Consider the following 18,262-nt stretch of genomic DNA (forward strand, 5'->3'; position numbering starts at 1 on the left):
TATATTTTAGCTCAATAATCAGATGCTCTAGTGAGGTTGAGAAAACAATTGTTACTGTTTACTTCATTTGTGGCTTATTTTATGAAATCTAATCAAAAGTGAAGAAACAGTTTCTTAAACGGAGGATTTACTGACCTAGGTCTCACATGACCCAAAAGTGCCGTGTTCCCCAATCTGAATAGTCATGGCCACACCATTAATTCAACAATAAATTGTAATTGACCTATTGATCTGCCGGTCAGGGTAAAAAAAAAATTATGTCTCACAAATACTTCAGATTGCTTTTACAAACTAGTGACCCCGCTACATAGAAACAAAAACACAGTTCTCTTCGCTCCCGGCAACGAGAATGCACAAGAATATCACGGATGCTGAATCATTAGGTTTTTGAAATTAAATGTTCAGGGTCCGACACGGTGTCTGACCACATTTTATCAATCATCATCCTGTTAAAAATCCCAATGCACGCCAGGTCTACGTTTTATGTCTCTAACAGCTAAATTCTTGGATACCGCTGATGGAGATGGTTAGAGTTTAGCCTGTGAAGGAGCAGACTCTCTTTCTCATATTCTAATTATTCTATTTTCAGGATGTTTACCAGAACTTAATAATGCCTATTTGTAATTGTCCATGAGAGGAGAGATGTGAGTGACTGAAAAGGTCATTCTGCTGAAGACAGCCAAGGACGTAGCATCATCAGTCACGATGAAGGAAAAGCATCAATTTATTCAATGTGAGTACCATTAACCTTACTTTTATACTTACGCAAGGTCAGGACAAGAGCCTTGTACAGTAAATACTCCAAAATCCGTAAAGAAATCCAAACAGTATTCATTAATAAAACAAGTATTATTTGAACTCAGATATTTTTCCTGAAGGCAATAATGAAAAATTCACGCTCTTCAGGGCTTTCTTGGAATTTTTACTTTCATTTTTTTTATCCTGAAGTGATGTATTCACCACAATCTAAGAATTAACTGAGCCCTTCTCACTTTGCTGATCAATGCAAAGGGTTGGCAGAATATTCTGTGTTTATGTCACTCTGAGGGCCTTTTTTTTTAATAAGAACTGGGCTAGATAAATATTACAATTAAACCCCTGATATCTGACGCCTATGGGGAATGATTGATGCCGGATATGTGTGAATTTTCCAGTTTCTTGTAACTCCCTATACCTAACTACCTAACTAATACACTGGTGTTAAGAATAAAGATTAAAAGACAAAAATACTAAGCCAGTGGTTCACAATCTTTTTTTTCTGCTCACATACCACCTTAGATAATCCCTTATGAACTACAGAACACCTATGGTATCCCATACTGATGGTGCTGGTATTGTAAGAATTGTTAGCACATTTGCATAATTCTTTGTTCTGTTTTCCTGTGCCAATAGACGAGCAAGAAACAAAATGATGGGCTACATTGATATGTTGTAATTAATTTGTACGGAGGCAACAAATGAGTGAGGCACATCCTGCTAATGTTTTGTTTTACATGGTAGGGAGAGGAACACTCTCAGGGCAGCCAACTGGGCAATTTCCAAAGTCCACACAGAGAGCTAAGGCCATGAGGAAATGCTTTCTACTACATTTCACTGCTGAGATACTCCTGAGGTGGATGCATCAGTGATACTTGGCTGGCTGTGGACCTCAACACAAGTATCTGGGGCCCTGGAATGGGGCAGGAAACGCTGAGCAAACTGTAAAGACACATCTTCCTGTGAAAGTCATGGTTCCTACAAAAACCAAGCAGTCTGTCTTTCTCTTTTTTTCTTTTTCTCCCCTTCTCTCTCTGTCTTTCTCTCTGCCCCCTTTTCTCTCTCCATGTCACTTTCACTGCATCTCTTTCTCTTTTCTCTCTCTGCCCCCCTTTTTCTCTCTCTCTCTCTCTCTCTCTCTCTCTCTGTATTCAGCTTGGCATATGGAATGGTCTTGATGTTGAACCTGTGCCCATGTTGACTCTCTGTAGCATTATCAATTAGACCCGACAGACCAGGTTGAGATTAATAGGCTTTACTATAAATTTTTTCTTGTTTTTTTTTCTTTGGCTTGGCTTCGCGGACGAAGATTTATGGAGGGGGTAAAAAGTCCACGTCAGCTGCAGGCTCGTTTGTGGCTGACAAGTCCGATGCGGGACAGGCAGACACGATTGCAGCGGTTGCAGGGGAAAATTGGTTGGTTGGGGTTGGGTGTTGGGTTTTTCCTCCTTTGCCTTTTGTCAGTGAGGTGGGCTCTGCGGTCTTCTTCAAAGGAGGTTGCTGCCCGCCAAACTGTGAGGCGCCAAGATGCACGGTTTGAGGCGTTATCAGCCCACTGGCGGTGGTCAATGTGGCAGGCACCAAGAGATTTCTTTAGGCAGTCCTTGTACCTTTTCTTTGGTGCACCTCTGTCACGGTGGCCAGTGGAGAGCTCGCCATATAACACGATCTTGGGAAGGCGATGGTCCTCCATTCTGGAGACGTGACCCATCCAGCGCAGCTGGATCTTCAGCAGCGTGGACTCGATGCTGTCGACCTCTGCCATCTCGAGTACTTCGACGTTAGGGATGTAAGCGCTCCAATGGATGTTGAGGATGGAGCAGAGACAACGCTGGTGGAAGCGTTCTAGGAGCCGTAGGTGGTGCCGGTAGAGGACCCATGATTCGGAGCCGAACAGGAGTGTGGGTATGACAACGGCTCTGTATACGCTTATCTTTGTGAGGTTTTTCAGTTGGTTGTTTTTCCAGACTCTTTTGTGTAGTCTTCCAAAGGCACTATTTGCCTTGGCGAGTCTGTTGTCTATCTCATTGTCGATCCTTGCATCTGATGAAATGGTGCAGCCGAGATAGGTAAACTGGTTGACCGTTTTGAGTTTTGTGTGCCCGATGGAGATGTGGGGGTGCTGGTAGTCATGGTGGGGAGCTGGCTGATGGAGGACCTCAATTTTCTTCAGGCTGACTTCCAGGCCAAACATTTTGGCAGTTTCCGCAAAGCAGGACGTCAAGCGCTGAAGAGCTGGCTCTGAATGGGCAACTAAAGCGGCATCATCTGCAAAGAGTAGTTCACGGACAAGTTTCTCTTGTGTCTTGGTGTGAGCTTGCAGGCGCCTCAGATTGAAGAGACTGCCATCCGTGCGGTACCGGATGTAAACAGCGTCTTCATTGTTGGGGTCTTTCATGGCTTGGTTCAGCATCATGCTGAAGAAGATTGAAAAGAGGGTTGGTGCGAGAACACAGCCTTGCTTCACGCCATTGTTAATGGAGAAGGGTTCAGAGAGCTCATTGCTGTATCTGACCCGACCTTGTTGGTTTTCGTGCAGTTGGATAATCATGTTGAGGAACTTTGGGGGACATCCGATGCGCTCTAGTATTTGCCAAAGCCCTTTCCTGCTCACGGTGTCGAAGGCTTTGGTGAGGTCAACAAAGGTGATGTAGAGTCCTTTGTTTTGTTCTCTGCACTTTTCTTGGAGCTGTCTGAGGGCAAAGACCATATCAGTAGTTCCTCTGTTTGCGCGAAAATTATAAATTTACAGTCATATCTTCCATGCTGTTGGGCCAATTCCAAGGCAGTACTAAGGGAGGGGATTGGGCAATACCATTAGGAATACATATTAGGAATCCTGTAGGGGGAGGTTACAGTATCAGGGGTGGGCCAACCAGTTCACTCTCAATCTCCTTGCAGCTGCCAGAATGCTTTTAAGTGGCTGCAGCAAATCTCTGCCTTGCCTCCCAGATATCCGCTCCTTCCATCATCAGAGAGGTGCCCTGTCTCCTGCTGGCTTGTGGTACAGGATCCATGGATTGCACTCATCCATTAGGGCTCCAATGAGTGAATCCAACCCATTCATCAACAGGGATGTTTCTGCTCCCATCCCTTGTCCCACCAGATGAATCTCTTTGTGGTCAGGGTCCTGATTCTGGGGAGCACATCAGACGTTTCCAACAGCTGGAGTCCTGGGGTGGGGGGGGTCAAGAGCCACCCCTCCTGCTTTCCAAGATCCTCACACGACTGCATTGTCTGAGCACAGCAGCAGAGCCTGGGTACGGTGAGAGGCAGCACTAGCTTTCTAACGCAGGTGTCTGCCTCGATCCAGGGAGAACCCAGCTGTGGACACACTGGATGCTGGAGGGGGAGCAGCAAGGGCAATGGAGCGGTGGCTGGATCGAGGAGCAGGAACGATGACAAGCACTGTGCCACCCCCTCCCCCCCCACAGCCTCAGCTCCCCACAATGAGCCCGCATACCAGAGGCCACAGTGACCCCCCTCATGCTCCAGTGGCCGTCCCATACACTTATCAATAACACTAGACAACAAAGATTTTGCTTCCTGAACACTTGTGGGTGTATTTTCGTGATCAGCAACCAAAAGTTTAAATCATTCTGTTACATTTGTGACGGGATCAGTGATCATAAACCAGGCCTCATCGAGGGTCAGCAATGGAGAGGGTCAAGAACTTCACATTCCTGGGTGTCAACGTCTTTGAAGATCTATCCTGGAGCCTCCACTTTGATTCAATCATGAAGAAGGATCGCCAGCAGCTAGACTTTGTGAAGAGTCAGAGGAGATTTGGTACGTCACCGAAGACTCTTGAAAACCTCTACAGGTGGACCATAAGAGAGCTTTCTTGCTGGTGGCATCACTGTCTGGTATGGAGGTGCCAATGCTCAGGACGAGAATAAACTCCAGATGCTTGTTAACTCGGCCTGCGACATCACAGGCACCAGCCTTCACTCCATTAAGGACATGTACATGAGGCGGTGTCTTAAAAAAGCAGCCTCTATCCTCAAAGACCCCCCCACCACCCAGGCCACGCCCCCTTCACTCTGCTTCCATTGGGGGTAAAAGGTACAGGAGCCTAAAGACGAGCCCTCAATGGCACAAGGACTGAATAATCAGTGAACCAAAGACACTGCCTCACTTTAACTTTTCATGAATGATTTTTTTTAAGGTAGATAATATAAATGTTTACATTGTGTGATGCTGTCACAAAACAATGAATTTTGTGACTTGTTCACAGCAATCAATTCTGACTAAATATTGTTTTGTAAATGAGTTCCGGATGGTCAATGTGAGCAGTTCCTTTGATCACACTAACCATGACCAAAGGAACTGGCAATCTTTAAAAAAAAAATTGGACGGACCATGGATAGGATGACTTTAGAGAGATATGGGCTGAATGCAGGCCGGTGTGGGTGGGCTTTCTTGGTTCGGGTGGGCAAGTTAGTCTTAAGGGTCTGTTTGAACACTATATGTCTCAAGGACCTTTTCAAAAAAAAATTTTTAGAGACATTTTTGGATTATTTGTGCATTGCTTGACCAGATTCTCTCACCTGGAGCAGATGATAGGCACTTCCAAACTCCTTTCAATGTTGGCCCTCATGAGATCCCTGCCCCTTTCCCCCTCCTGGCCCACAGGATCTCCCTCCCGCTGCTTGTTTAACTGCGGAGTACATCCAGGTATCCTTCAGTAAACCTGCGGGCTTCTTCCCTCTTTCTCTCCTGGGATCAAACTACGCACAAACAAGTTGCTACATTGCGCGGTCTACTGAGTTTCTCCTTTTGTGCATTACACTCTGATCAAGTGAGCAGAGCTGGGACTTTTCTCTTTGGAGTGCAGAAGGACGAGAGGTCTACAAGGTTATGAGAGGCATAGATAAGGTAGCCTGCCAGCACTTTTTTCCCAGGGCAGGGGTAGTACACACTAAAATGAAATGAGTAAAGTTTATGGGAGACATCAGAGATAAGTTTTTTTACATAGAGTTGTGGGTCCCTGGAATTCATTACCAGGTGTGCAACATTAAGAGACACTTAGGTAGGCACATGGATGAAAGATAAATAGAGGTTAGGTGGTAGGAAGGGTTTCATTATTTTAGTAGGAATATATACATAGGTCGGCAAAACATTGAGGGATGAAGGGCCTGTGCTGTAGTGTTCAATGTTCTCTCTCTTCCATGGCAACCAATATTCTGTGTTATCGCTGTTTGGCTGCCACAGGCACCTCTTGAAGGACTGATCCCCTTCTCTAATTGGTGCACAGCAAGTTGATGGAAACTGTACACGTGCAGTGCTGGGTCTTGAGAGTAAGGGGGGGGGGGGGCACCTGTTCCAATGTTTCTGGGGTTAACCATCTAATTAATGTTTCACGCATCTTCTTGGGCATTTTCAGGAGGACATAAACTGGCACAGAATGCAACAACAGTTTAAAACACAGAAGAAACGGTCAGGGTAGGGGAGTATTGCCCAGAGGTGAGGTATGTGACCAAACCATCACAAGGCTTAGCAATGGTCCCACCACTGGCTGCACCATTGTGATGTCATTGATCATTATGACACTGATGTCCCCTGGGAAAGACAAAGCATGGGGAGAAGGCAAGATGTCACTGGAATGCTACACATTGGGCAGTACAGGGCTTTGAACTATCTGACACCAGGCAGCATAAGCAAGTTCTAATCATTCAATATGGGGGAGTTCATCAGTGAAACGTGCAGGAAGAAGCTGATAGGGATTGTAACAGGTGTAGGAGCTGCATATCTACTGTACAAAGCGATCCACCCTGGGCTTGCCACTCCAAAGGACGATGGTGAAGACTTGCTGATTGACAGGTATGGCAATAGTACCTTGGATAGTATTGGAGCTTTGGGAGACCACAACATTTGCTCAAACTCAGTGAAGATGAATCTTCAAGACCTCAAGACAGTTCTAACAATTCTTCGTGAAAGCAAGGACCCCGTCATCCGAGGAGCCATCCTTACGAGTATTTATCGCATTCCTGGCCTTTCAAGTCACCAGGAGACATTTCGGTCTGAAGGCGGGATTTCCATCGTTGCAGAATCTCTGGACGATCCACTCAACTTCATCAAGACCAGCGCCGTGATGGTCTTCAACGTCCTCAGTAATGACCCGGTGAATCGGGAGCTGCTGGTTAAATATATCCCACAGGTGCTGAAGCTAGCCACGTCAACGTTCCAAGAGTTTGAACAGTTGCCCTGCCTGAGGTTCCTCACCAAGTTGTCACAGAGCCATCAGAACCATCAGATGTTGAGGCATGTAATCCCAGAATTCTTTCACCTGCTGGAGAACGGATCCTCCACGATCAAGTTCCAAGTGCTCCAAATCCTCATCAACTTTTCCACCAACTCACTGTTGACCTTTGACATGCTCAACATGCCGGTTCCAGTGTCATTTCTTTTCCTCTTCAGTTATTTTCAACGGCAGGACATCTTGAACGACCTCCTCCTGCTCATCGGCAACCTGAAGGAGATCCAGAGAAGCCTCCCCTACAGGGCCAGAAAGCATGAGTACTGTGAAGACTCCATCTTTGTGCTCTTGTTTGGTCCCAACTCTCAGTTTCCCAGCAGGCTTGTCTATTTAATGGCCTTTCCAGATGATGGAATTAAGCTGCAGGCAGCACGGTTAGTCACCAACTTAGGGTGAGTGGACAGGCAGGTAAAGGTGCTGGTTATTCTTTAAAATGAGGAAGGAAAAATAAAAGAGCATAAAATTAAGAAAATGGTGAATAATAATGTTGACAGGGAACAAATGGATAACATACCACAAAAATCAGGGAGGGTATCTTGCTACTGCTCCTGTCAAGAGGGTGAACGTGCTGTTGGTGCCTTGTGCTTTGTTGCTTCCAGTGTCTCTTTTTGTGTTGGACTGAAGGACTCCACAGAACCCAAGCCAGGGGTCTCCGCTTCTCCCAGACTCAAGCCAATTGTCAACAATGGGAAAGGGTTGTGGGGAGAAATCAAATGCACCTTCAACATCTTTCCCTTCCTTCTAGCACACCTCGCCTGCCTCACACAGCGCTTCACAGCTCACGTCGGGCTCTGCAGCACAGAAAGAGAAATAAAGCCCTTCATCCCAGCCCCCCCTTCCTCCCAATCACATCCCATTCGCCTGCGTTTGCCCCATATCCCCTCTTAGGCTGTCCTGTACTTGTACCTGTCAAACAGTTAGCACAACGCTGTCACTGTGCCGCCTACCCGGGTTGGAATCCGGTGCTGTCTAAGGAGTTTTTATGCTCTCCCTGTGGGTTTTCTCCCAACCTTCAAAATATGCAGGGGTTGCAGGCAAATTGGGGTATTTGGGTGGCACAGGCTCATGAGCCAGAAGGGCCTGTTACCGTGGTATACGTCTAACAATTTCCCCACTTGTTCCACACCCCTCACCTCCCTCTGAGTGAAGAAAGTGCCCCTCAGGTCCATATGAAGCCTCTCCCCTCAATTCCCTCTAGCTTTAACGATCACCCTAGGAAAAAGGCGATAACTCATTACCTTTTCCATGCCCTTCATGATTTTTTAAACATCTCTAGGGTCCCCTCAGCCTTCTATGCTCGTGGGAGAAAAGTGCCACCCTATTCAACATCTTATAATTCAAGTCTGCCAGCCCCAGTTACATTCTCATGAATTTTCTCTACACCTTGCCCAACTTAATAACATAACTGGGTGATGAGAACTGTGTGTGTTTTTTCTTTTTAAGTGCAGAACCCCTTTGAGGGAGTGGTGCTCTAAACGTTGATTTCTAACTGTTAATTTCCAATATTGATAGTCTTCATTAGTTGCCATCGTGGGAAATTCTCAGTAGGCCTGGTTTATCTGTTGCGGGAGGAGATGGGGGGGAGTGGTGGTGGCTATGGGTTTGAGGGATGGCACAGTGTAGGTGAGAACAAGACTTACTGGGTGAGGCAAGGAGAGTAACAGAAGCAGGAAGGAGAAGGACACTGGCATTGAATTATACTGCGCGAAACATGCCCTTCGGCCCAACCTGGCCGTGCTGACCAAACTGTCCCACCCACACCAGTCCGACCTGCCATTCCTAACAGGGGCCCTACAGTCCTCCTGGGGACATTTAAGTTGTACCCTTGTTTTCTTTTCAACTCGTGTAACACAAATTATTTTTATGATATGTATATAGTTGGTAGGAGAGAAGCAGTTGCTTCCCTAGGATTGGTGTCACCAAGTGTGGTAACTCATGGTGTCAACCCCCCCCACCACCATTTCATCAGCTGAATTACAGAATCCAGGGAGCTGGTGGGATGGAAAGGGCAGTTACATCATGTTTATGATCACAGACGGAACGTCTGCTTGAGATGGTAGAACAGTGGTTCTCAATCTTTTTCTTTCCACTCACATACCTCTTTAAGTAATCCCTAGGCCATCAGTGCTCTGTGATTAGTAAGGGATTGCTTAAGGTTGTATGTGAGTGGGAAGGGAAGGTTGAGAATCACTGCTCTAGACCCAATTGTTACTGAAATATTTTGCTTGAGAAAAACTGTCATTGGCCCATTTCCTTTGGAGTGATGAAACCGTCCATATAACGAGTCAATTAGGTACGATTAAAACAGTGGTTTTCAAACTTTTTCTTTCCACCCACGTACCACCTTAAGCGATCCCTTACTAATCACAGAGCACTCATAGCATAGGGATTACTTAAAGTGGTATGTGAGTAGAAAGAAAAAGGTTGAGAACCACTGTGGTAGAGGGCGACCTCACTTGCGCGCGCACACACACAGATGTGCACACAAAGGTAGGCACACACACACACACACACACACACACACACACACACACACACACACACACACACACACACACACACACACACACACACACCATCCTCTCTGTGAGGTACTGGTGAGAGATAAGCAGAGAGTCGTCGAATCTGAGCAGGCCTGTTACCGTACTGTTTGTCTAAAATCTAAAATTAAAGAACGTTTCCAAAATGTACAGCACTCCATTGCTCAAGCAGCCATGGTGAATCGAGGGACAATGAACCCTCATAGTAACAAAAAAGAAGACATTTAAACAAAGCTTTAAATCCCACTTGAATAAGATTTCAAATTACACTGGACAACAATTTTTTTTCCAAAGGTTTGCTTCCTTAAAAAAAATTTGGGGATTATGATAGACAACTTTAACATGAACACAAAGATAATTTCCACTCACATACATGAAATTACCTTTGGCGAATTTAACATGTTTAATTGCAGAAAGATGCTGAGCCCAGCTCTCAGGTTGACTGTAGGTGTTGCACAACAAATGTGAGGAGCCCAGGGTTTGTCTTGGTCACCAATTTTACAACCGAAGTAGAGTTCATCGGCTTTCTTAATCAGTGCAGTCATGCTGCGTCTTTGAGCTTTAAGCATATACTCGCCACAAATGTAACAGAGTGTATCACAGCTGTTGCAACATTGATGGGAGATTTCTGCTGTATTGAATCTTCCGGAAGACAATGCTATTGTTAAGTACAATCACTGTGCTATTGCCTGAAGAACATGCGCATCAACATGCGTTCTATCTATAATCAATGTAATGCACAGCATCTGTCTATGTGAGCTACTTTTATAGCCTATCTGCATCTATCCTGACGAAGCGTGCCCAGACCTAAGGCAACATTTGCATAACACCTGCACTGAGTGCATGCCCAGGTATGTTTGGACCGACCAAAGCAGCTTGGTTTGTGGTCAATATGTCAGTAGGCTTAAAATATGACAGGAAATCACAAAAATAGGTTATATCTAAAAAAAGGTACATGATAGGAACATTTTAAAGTGTTTTTTGTGATCAGCAGTCCAAGATTCATAAAATACATGCAAAATTGTCCAGGAAGAAAAGTCTTTGTTGTCCAATGTTATTAAAAGCCGACACTTAATTCATTTTGAAAATAAATATAAACTCCAATGCTCCAGATCTAAAATAAAAAATAGAAAATGAAAGAAACACCCGGCAGGTCTGTGCAGGGAAAAACAGTTCAGGTTTCAGGTTCCCAGGTCTCTCTGACTCCAATCGAAAACATGAACTGTTTCCCTTCTCCTACAGGTTTGCCTGATCTGCTGAATGTTCCCAGAATTTTCTGCTTTTATTGCCCATTTGATCCTTCCTTTCACCTTTTGGAAAGTATAGAATTAACAACAAATGAAAGGACAGCAGGGCGTTAGATGTTAAATAAAGACAAATGCACAGATGACTAGCTTAATGTTTCTGAGGCTGTTCAATTTCACGCACCATTTTACGTTTTGATGCATGGTTGTATAATATGAACAGTGGCAATCCAATCAGACATCTGGCAGCAGGAGGGGATGATTTCAACTATATTTCACTTTTTAATTCAATCCAATTCTGTTGACTGGTTGAATGTGTGGTTTCACCAGCTGTCACCTGAATGCGACCACAAGGTGGCAGCATCCAGCCACCCATTCATTGAACCAGGCAGCTCCTGATGATGTGTACAACTTGAGGGTGTTTGCCTCACAACTCGCAAAATAGACCAACTGCTGAAAGATGGATTGTATTCAGCTCCTGGACGCAGGCATTTCTTGAGAATATTTCCCCCCCACCCCCCCCAAAACTACTCCATTTACACCGCAATGTACACTAAGGAGTGTGATCAGAATCAGGATTTATTGTCCTGAACGAGTCACAAATTTTGGTGTTTTGCCGCATAGTGTACAGAACCAAACCATCTTACGACATTACTATAAAGATAAAATGCATGAAAAGTAAGACAGTGTCTTTGGTTCATTTTCCCCGATGGTTGCAGAGTGAAGAGGGCATAGCTTGGGTGGTGGGGGTCTTTGAGGATAGAGGCTGCTTTCTTAAGACACCGCCTCATGTAGATGTCCTCAATGGAGGGAAGTCTGGTGCCTGTGATGACGCAGGCCGAGTTAACAACCCTCTGGAGTTTATTCTTGTCCTGAGAGTTGGCGCCACCAGCCAGAATGCTCTCCACAGTACACCTGTAGAAGTTTACAAGAGTCTTCGTGACATACCAAACCACATCAGACACTTCACAAAATATAGCCGTTGGCGAGCCTTCTTTGTGATTGCATCAATGTGGAGGCTCCAGGACAGATCCTTGGAGATGTTGACAAGCAGGAATTTGTTCTTGACCCTCTCTACTACTGAGGCCTTGATGAGGACTGGATCATGTTCCCCTGACTTTCTCCTGAAGTCCACAATCATTTCCTTGGTTTTGCTGATGTTGAGTGCAAGGTTGTTGTTACACCATTCAACGAGCTGATCTAGCTCCCTCCTGTCTGCTTCCTCATTACCGTTGCAATTCTGCCGACAACTGTGGTGCCACCGGGAAATGTATTTGGCATTGAAATTGTGCTTGGCCACACAATCATGGGTGTATAATGAGTAGAGCAGTGGGCTAAACACACATCCTTGGGGAGCGCCTTGATGATCAGTGAGGACATGACGTTGTTCCGATTTGTATTGACTGTGATCTTCCAATGAGAGTCAAGGACGCAGTTGCGGGGGGGGGTACAGAAGCCTAGAGTTTGTAGCTTCTTGACCAGCACTGAGGGAATAATGTTGAAGGCTGAGCTGTAGTTGATGAAGAGCAGCTGTATGTATGAATTGCTGTTTTAGAGGTGATCCAGAGCTGAATGGAGATCCAGCAATATTGCATCTGTTTGAACTTAACACAAATAATCTTGTAGTAGTCGAGTTTTTTGGACCAATTTTTAAGGTCATATTGGGGGAGGGGGTCAACCTTTACACGGATCATATTTTTGATTGTGGTAAGTACCTGTGTTGTTCAAGGCGTCGGGAGCTCGGATGGCCAGGCAGCCAGGGCCTAGATGAGAGGATGGGGATTTGGGAGTTCTGGTAGACGGGCAGCCGAGGTGAGGGCCTGCCGTTGAGGTGCTGGGAGCTCGGATGGGTGGGTGGCTGGGGTCAAAAATAGGGAGTTGACTTTTACACGGGTTGTATGGAAAAATGCAATTTTTGGGGAAAAAAAGAGGGATTGACTATTACACCGGATCAACTATTTACACGGGATCGACTACTTGCACGGATTGACTATTACACGGATTGACTATTACACGGATTGACTATTACACGGATCGACTATTACATGAATCGACTTTTACACAGATTGACTATTACATGAGTATACACTGTAACATCCTGTGGGACATAGCTTACTAGGACTTCATTGGATCAGCTACCAGATCCCATCCTTGGACCATGGGATACTGGCGTCGATGCTACTGTTTGAACGGAGCACTGGTGTCCTGAGGCCTGTACTATAATTCAACTTTGAATTATAGACTGAGTTCCATTCACTGACCATTTAACATATTCATTGACCGGTACTCACTCACTCACCTTGTCCAATCTGTATTCCTTCCTGCAGTTTCGTTTGTGATCCTGACAAGGAAATCCAGTCAACACAGGTGAGGGGCCATGCCACCAGGGGATTGATGGAAGGAGATCAAGGTAAATATACTGTGGGGTGGGCAAACTCAGATTTCAGATTTATTGTCAGAGTACATGCATGACAGCACACACAACCCTGAGGGCCAGACAGAATTATTGGTAGTACAAAAAAAATCTGTACACAATATACACATATAAACAAATAAAGAAACATGAACAAACTGTGCAATTTGGAGAATAAAGAAAACAATAAAGTGTAAAGGTAAGAGTTCCTGGTTGAGTTTGTCGTTGAGGAGTCTGATGGTGGAGGGGTAGCAGCTCTTCCTGAACCTGGTGGTGCGAGCCTTGTGGCACCGACACCTCTTTCCTGATAGCATCTGTTTCTCCGATGCTGGCCTGGCCAATTATTCAGCCCGAACTTAATCCCTGATTCCCATCTTGGAATATTGCTGACATCGCCAAATGTTAAAGTGGACCTACGAAGGCTTTGACAAACAAACACAAGTACAGCTGCCAAGTACTGTATTGTTGCTTTGCAAAAGGCGAGAACTCTGTTACAGCAAGTGGCACTCCCACCTGCAGCTAATTCACCACGTGGCTCACAGGTTGCATATTTATGCAGGTAAATTTCTAGTTTTCTCTGCAGACTTCTCCACATGTTTCGTAAGATATTTCTTAGCATTTGTCCCTTACCCAGTGGTTAATAGTCTTTCACTGTCTTTGCCAAATAGGAAGTTATTGTTCTTCACAGTACCTTGTTGAATCATCAGTACGTGAAGTGTTCTCTGCCTTTCTCTGTTTTTTACTTGAAGACTCGCATTCTGGTGGCTTGCTACCACATGCCAAAGCTGTGTGACTATGTAGGTTAATTGGCTGCTCTAAATTGCCCCTATAGTGTGCAGACGAGTGATAGCTCTTCACTAACAGGGATTAAGTAACATTCACATCAATGGTTGTTTGATGGCCAGCATGGATTTGGAGGGCTGAAGAGCCTGTTCCCATGCTGAATGACTCCAGGAGGATCTCACCTTTTGCAGGCAAGCAGGCCGATCTTACTTCTCCACTGCCAAACTTCATGAGGTACTAAAGTTACCTACCATGTGACAATTGCAGTTCAACAGGAAAGTCCGCAAATGCTGGGGTTGTAGGGCAATTCACAAAATTGCTGGAGAAACTCAGCAGGTCACACAGCGTTTGTGCATGTATGTGCATAATTTGACATCATTAACTCCAGGGCATTGATGACTGACCACTTAATCTATCTTGGGGGTTTGGATTGGATTGATGTTCTCTGCCCCAACCTTTTGTCTCCAATTCAGGTCTAGTCCAAGCAGACAGAAACATCTATGCTAAACATAGAACATTAAAGCACAATACAGGCCCTTCAGCCCTTGATGTTGTCCGGTCCTATATATTCCTACGAAAATAAACTAAACCCTCCCTCGATTTTTCTTCCATCCATGTCCTTGACAAAGAGTCCCTTAAATGCCCATAATGTTTCGGCCTCCACCACCTGACTAGGCATTCCAGGCCCCCACAACTCTCTGTGTAAAAACCGTACCCCTGGATGTCTCCCCTGAACTTTCCTCTCATTACTTTGTACAGATGGCCTCTGGTGTTTGCTACCCCTGCCCCGAGAGACTGTCAGTTCAGCTGTTGTTCATCACTGCACTTCTTCTAAAGGTTTGGACATATAGCTCGGTAACAGGCCTTTTTGGCCCACAAGCCCATGCCACCCAATTGCATCAATTGACATACAAACCACATATGTTTTTTTGGAGGGTGGGAGGAAACTGGAGCACCCGGAGGAAGACCGCAGGGTCACAGGGAGAACATATAAACTCCTTACAGACAGTGCCGGTTTTGAACCCGGGTCGCTGGCACTGTAATGGAGTTGTGCTAACAACTTTTGCAACACCCGAGGGAGATTTTAATCATCTGCTGTGGCCTCCGGGGAGGGGGGGGGGAGATCATAGGGAAGCCCCTCAAACTGCCTGTGGAACTCAACAACAGCATAGGCCATCACTAACCTGAAGAGGGCTGGTGGGGGAAAGCAATGCCTCTCAAATGTTTCAGTATTCAGTCAGAACACGACTTGATGACAATTTCTTTCTGTCCAGCTGCCTTGATGCCGTAACCCATGGTTACCTTGCTTTTCAAAAATCCATTAGTGTTAGTTTAGCAGTAGTCAATCAACGTGGCTGGGAAACTCCGAGGTCTTGTTGAAATAGTAGGATTTACTGTAGTTGAAAGCGCATAACATGGAGGTGTTTATAAGATAGCAATGACTCCTTCTGTTTTCTCAGGATACTTCTGCAAACATTGCCTGTTCCTTTCACACAACTGTTGGAACTGATAAGAGCAGAACTTTGACCATTTCCTGAAAGATTAAAGAGGAGCTAAAGGTTTCAAATGAACAAAGCACTCAACATATTGACACAACTTTTGGACATGTGTTTTTTTCACAACTGTTATTTATCAGCAAAGTCTTGAATTTGCCAAGAGTAAGGATCGTGACTGCTTAAGGATGAACCACTGTTAATATCACTTCTCTTGTGTCGTAACTCAGTGGCTCTGAATCGAAGATCAGTGACACCGATTCCATGCAGTTTGTACATTTTCAGAATTAGAATTTATCGTCATGAACATCTCCCAAAATTTGTTGTTCTGCTGTTCTAGAGGCATCTTCACATTCCTTTCCTCCACTAGCCCTCTTTGTGATAGCAACAGCGTTACATGTGCGAAAATTGATATACATTACATTTAAAACACAAAGAGAATGTGAGGTCGTGTCTATTGTTCATTGTTGATTCAGAAATCTGATGGTAGATAGGAAGATCAGTGAGGAATTATTTTTCATCCCTAAGCTAAGATCTTTGGTGTTTGTCACACAAGTATAATCCTCTTTTCAATCTTCTTCAGCATGATGCTGAACCAAGCCATGAAAGACCCCAACAATGAAGACGCTGTTTACATCCGGTACCACACGGATGGCAGTCTCTTCAATCTGAGGCGCCTGCAAGCTCACACCAAGACACAAGAGAAACTTGTCCGTGAACTACTCTTTGCAGATGATGCCGCTTTAGTTGCCCATTCAGAGCCAGCTCTTCAGCGCTTGACGTCCTGCTTTGCGGAAACTGCCAAAATGTTTGGCCTGGAAGTCAGCCTGAAGAAAACTGAGGTCCTCCATCAGCCAGCTCCCCACCATGACTACCAGCCCCCCCACATCTTCATCGGGCACACAAAACTCAAAACGGTCAACCAGTTTACCTATCTCGGCTGCACCATTTCATCAGATGCAAGGATCGACAATGAGATAGACAACAGACTCGCCAAGGCAAATAGCGCCTTTGGAAGACTACACAAAAGAGTCTGGAAAAACAACCAACTGAAAAACCTCACAAAGATAAGCGTATACAGAGCCGTTGTCATACCCACACTCCTGTTCGACTCCGAATCATGGGTCCTCTACCGGCACCACCTACGGCTCCTAGAACGCTTCCACCAGCATTGTCTCCGCTCCATCCTCAACATCCATTGGAGCGCTTACACCCCTAACGTCGAAGTACTCGAGATGGCAGAGGTCGACAGCATCGAGTCCACGCTGCTGAAGATCCAGCTGCGCTGATGGGTCACGTCTCCAGAATGGAGGACCATCGCCTTCCCAAGATCATGTTATATGGCGAGCTCTCCACTGGCCACCGTGACAGAGGTGCACCAAAGAAAAGGTACAAGGACTGCCTAAAGAAATCTCTTGGTGCCTGCCACATTGACCACCGCCAGTGGGCTGATAACGCCCCAAACCATGCATCTTGGCGCCTCACAGTTTGGCGGGCAGCAACCTCCTTTGAAGAAGACCGCAGAGCCCACCTCACTGACAAAAGGCAAAGGAGGAAAAACCCAACACCCAACCCCAACCAACCAATTTTCCCTTGCAACCGCTGCAATCGTGTCTGCCTGTCCCGCATCGGACTTGTCAGCCACAAACGAGCCTGCAGCTGACGTGGACTTTTTACCCCCTCCATAAATCTTCGTCCGCGAAGCCAAGCCAAAGAAAAAAAAATATATAATACTACTTTAAATACATTATGGAAGACGTAAGCTCTTGTTTGCAATTCCTGCCCATGTCGTGTAGTTCCTGGAAACCTCAATTTTTATTCTATTAATAATTACCATTGTAATGGCAGCATTTCTGATTTTAAATTTAAATGTAAACATACAGCATGGTAACAGGCCACAAGTCCATGCCACCAAATTTTCGGCCTATGCCTCAAGTAACATTTTGAACGGTGGGAGGAAACCAGAGCCCCTGGGGAAAACCCTCACAGACACGGGGAGAAGGTACAAATTCCTTACAGGTAAGCGTGGGATTCAAACCCTGATCCTGAATGCTGGGGCTATAGGGACGTTGTGCTAACTGCTATACACCAACCACGCCACCCTGACAATCTGGGATTCAAACCCACACCTCCGAAGAGACTGGACTCTTAATCCAGCACCTTAGACCGCTCGGCCACGCTAGCATTTAATTTTCCTATTTTGCCGTAACGATGAGTTGCAGATTCCTGCATGTGCATTCAATAAAATGTATTCACCTCCTTGAGGTCAGCCACGTGGGATAATTGCGAACTTTCACATATTTGTAGCTCTTTAATGTAGACCCTACTGCATAAGTTGCAGAGCAGATTAGCAGGTAAAAGACAAGATATAAAACTCATTTGGTGTGCTGAAGGCCCACAGATGCACTAATGGTAAATAGTAAATAAACGTCATTCTGTCTCATTAAGGAATAGCTTCCTCCTTCCCCTGGAGCAGAGGCTGCGTCCGACCCATTACACAACTTCATCTACCAGTGATCTGGCATCAAACTCCATCGATTGTTCCTGTTTCATGTCCCAAAATATTTGTATCACATAAAGGAGCAATTTTAGTAGTTTTGTGATGTGTGGTGGAAAGTGTGCTGACCAGCTGCATCATGGTCTGGTACGGGGACACCAATACCCCTGAGTGTAAAGCCCTGCAAAAGGTCATGGGCACAACACATCACAAGCAAAACCTTCCCCACCATCGAGAACATCCACAGGGAATGCTAGCGTCGGAGAGCAACAGCAAT

The 18,262-nt window shown here is 45.4% G+C and overlaps 1 protein-coding gene across 3 annotated transcripts; it reads left to right on the forward strand.

Annotated features, from left to right (window-relative positions):
* The first annotated feature begins 6,291 nt into the window (after positions 1 to 6,291).
* On the forward strand, positions 6,292 to 15,929 carry LOC138749268 (armadillo repeat-containing protein 10-like). Of its 3 annotated transcripts, none has more exons than XM_069910445.1 (4): positions 6,292 to 7,407; positions 13,127 to 13,209; positions 14,755 to 14,832; positions 15,456 to 15,929. In XM_069910445.1, the coding sequence occupies exons 1-4, from the start codon at positions 6,437 to 6,439 to the stop codon at positions 15,503 to 15,505; spliced, it is 1,182 nt and encodes a 393-aa protein (XP_069766546.1). In that variant the 5' UTR covers positions 6,292 to 6,436; the 3' UTR covers positions 15,506 to 15,929. The 3 variants fall into 3 exon arrangements, with proteins under 3 accessions (XP_069766546.1, XP_069766547.1, XP_069766548.1); XM_069910446.1 differs by having other exon boundaries at positions 6,292 to 7,389; XM_069910447.1 differs by lacking the exon at positions 14,755 to 14,832.
* The last annotated feature ends 2,333 nt before the right edge of the window (positions 15,930 to 18,262 follow it).

Source organism: Narcine bancroftii, chromosome 14, assembly GCF_036971445.1.
Source record: "Narcine bancroftii isolate sNarBan1 chromosome 14, sNarBan1.hap1, whole genome shotgun sequence".
NCBI lineage: Eukaryota > Metazoa > Chordata > Chondrichthyes > Torpediniformes > Narcinidae > Narcine > Narcine bancroftii.

What these genes read in the sequence shown, in the direction of transcription:
- LOC138749268 (XM_069910445.1), top strand. Translation starts at nt 6,437, where the DNA reads ATGGGGGAGTTCATCAGTGAAACGTGCAGGAAGAAGCTGATAGGGATT. An exon ending in CGGTTAGTCACCAACTTAGG is followed by an intron (nt 7,408 to 13,126) that starts GTGAGTGGACAG and finishes TCCTTCCTGCAG; the next exon opens with TTTCGTTTGTGATCCTGACA. An exon ending in ATTGATGGAAGGAGATCAAG is followed by an intron (nt 13,210 to 14,754) that starts GTAAATATACTG and finishes TACTTTGTACAG; the next exon opens with ATGGCCTCTGGTGTTTGCTA.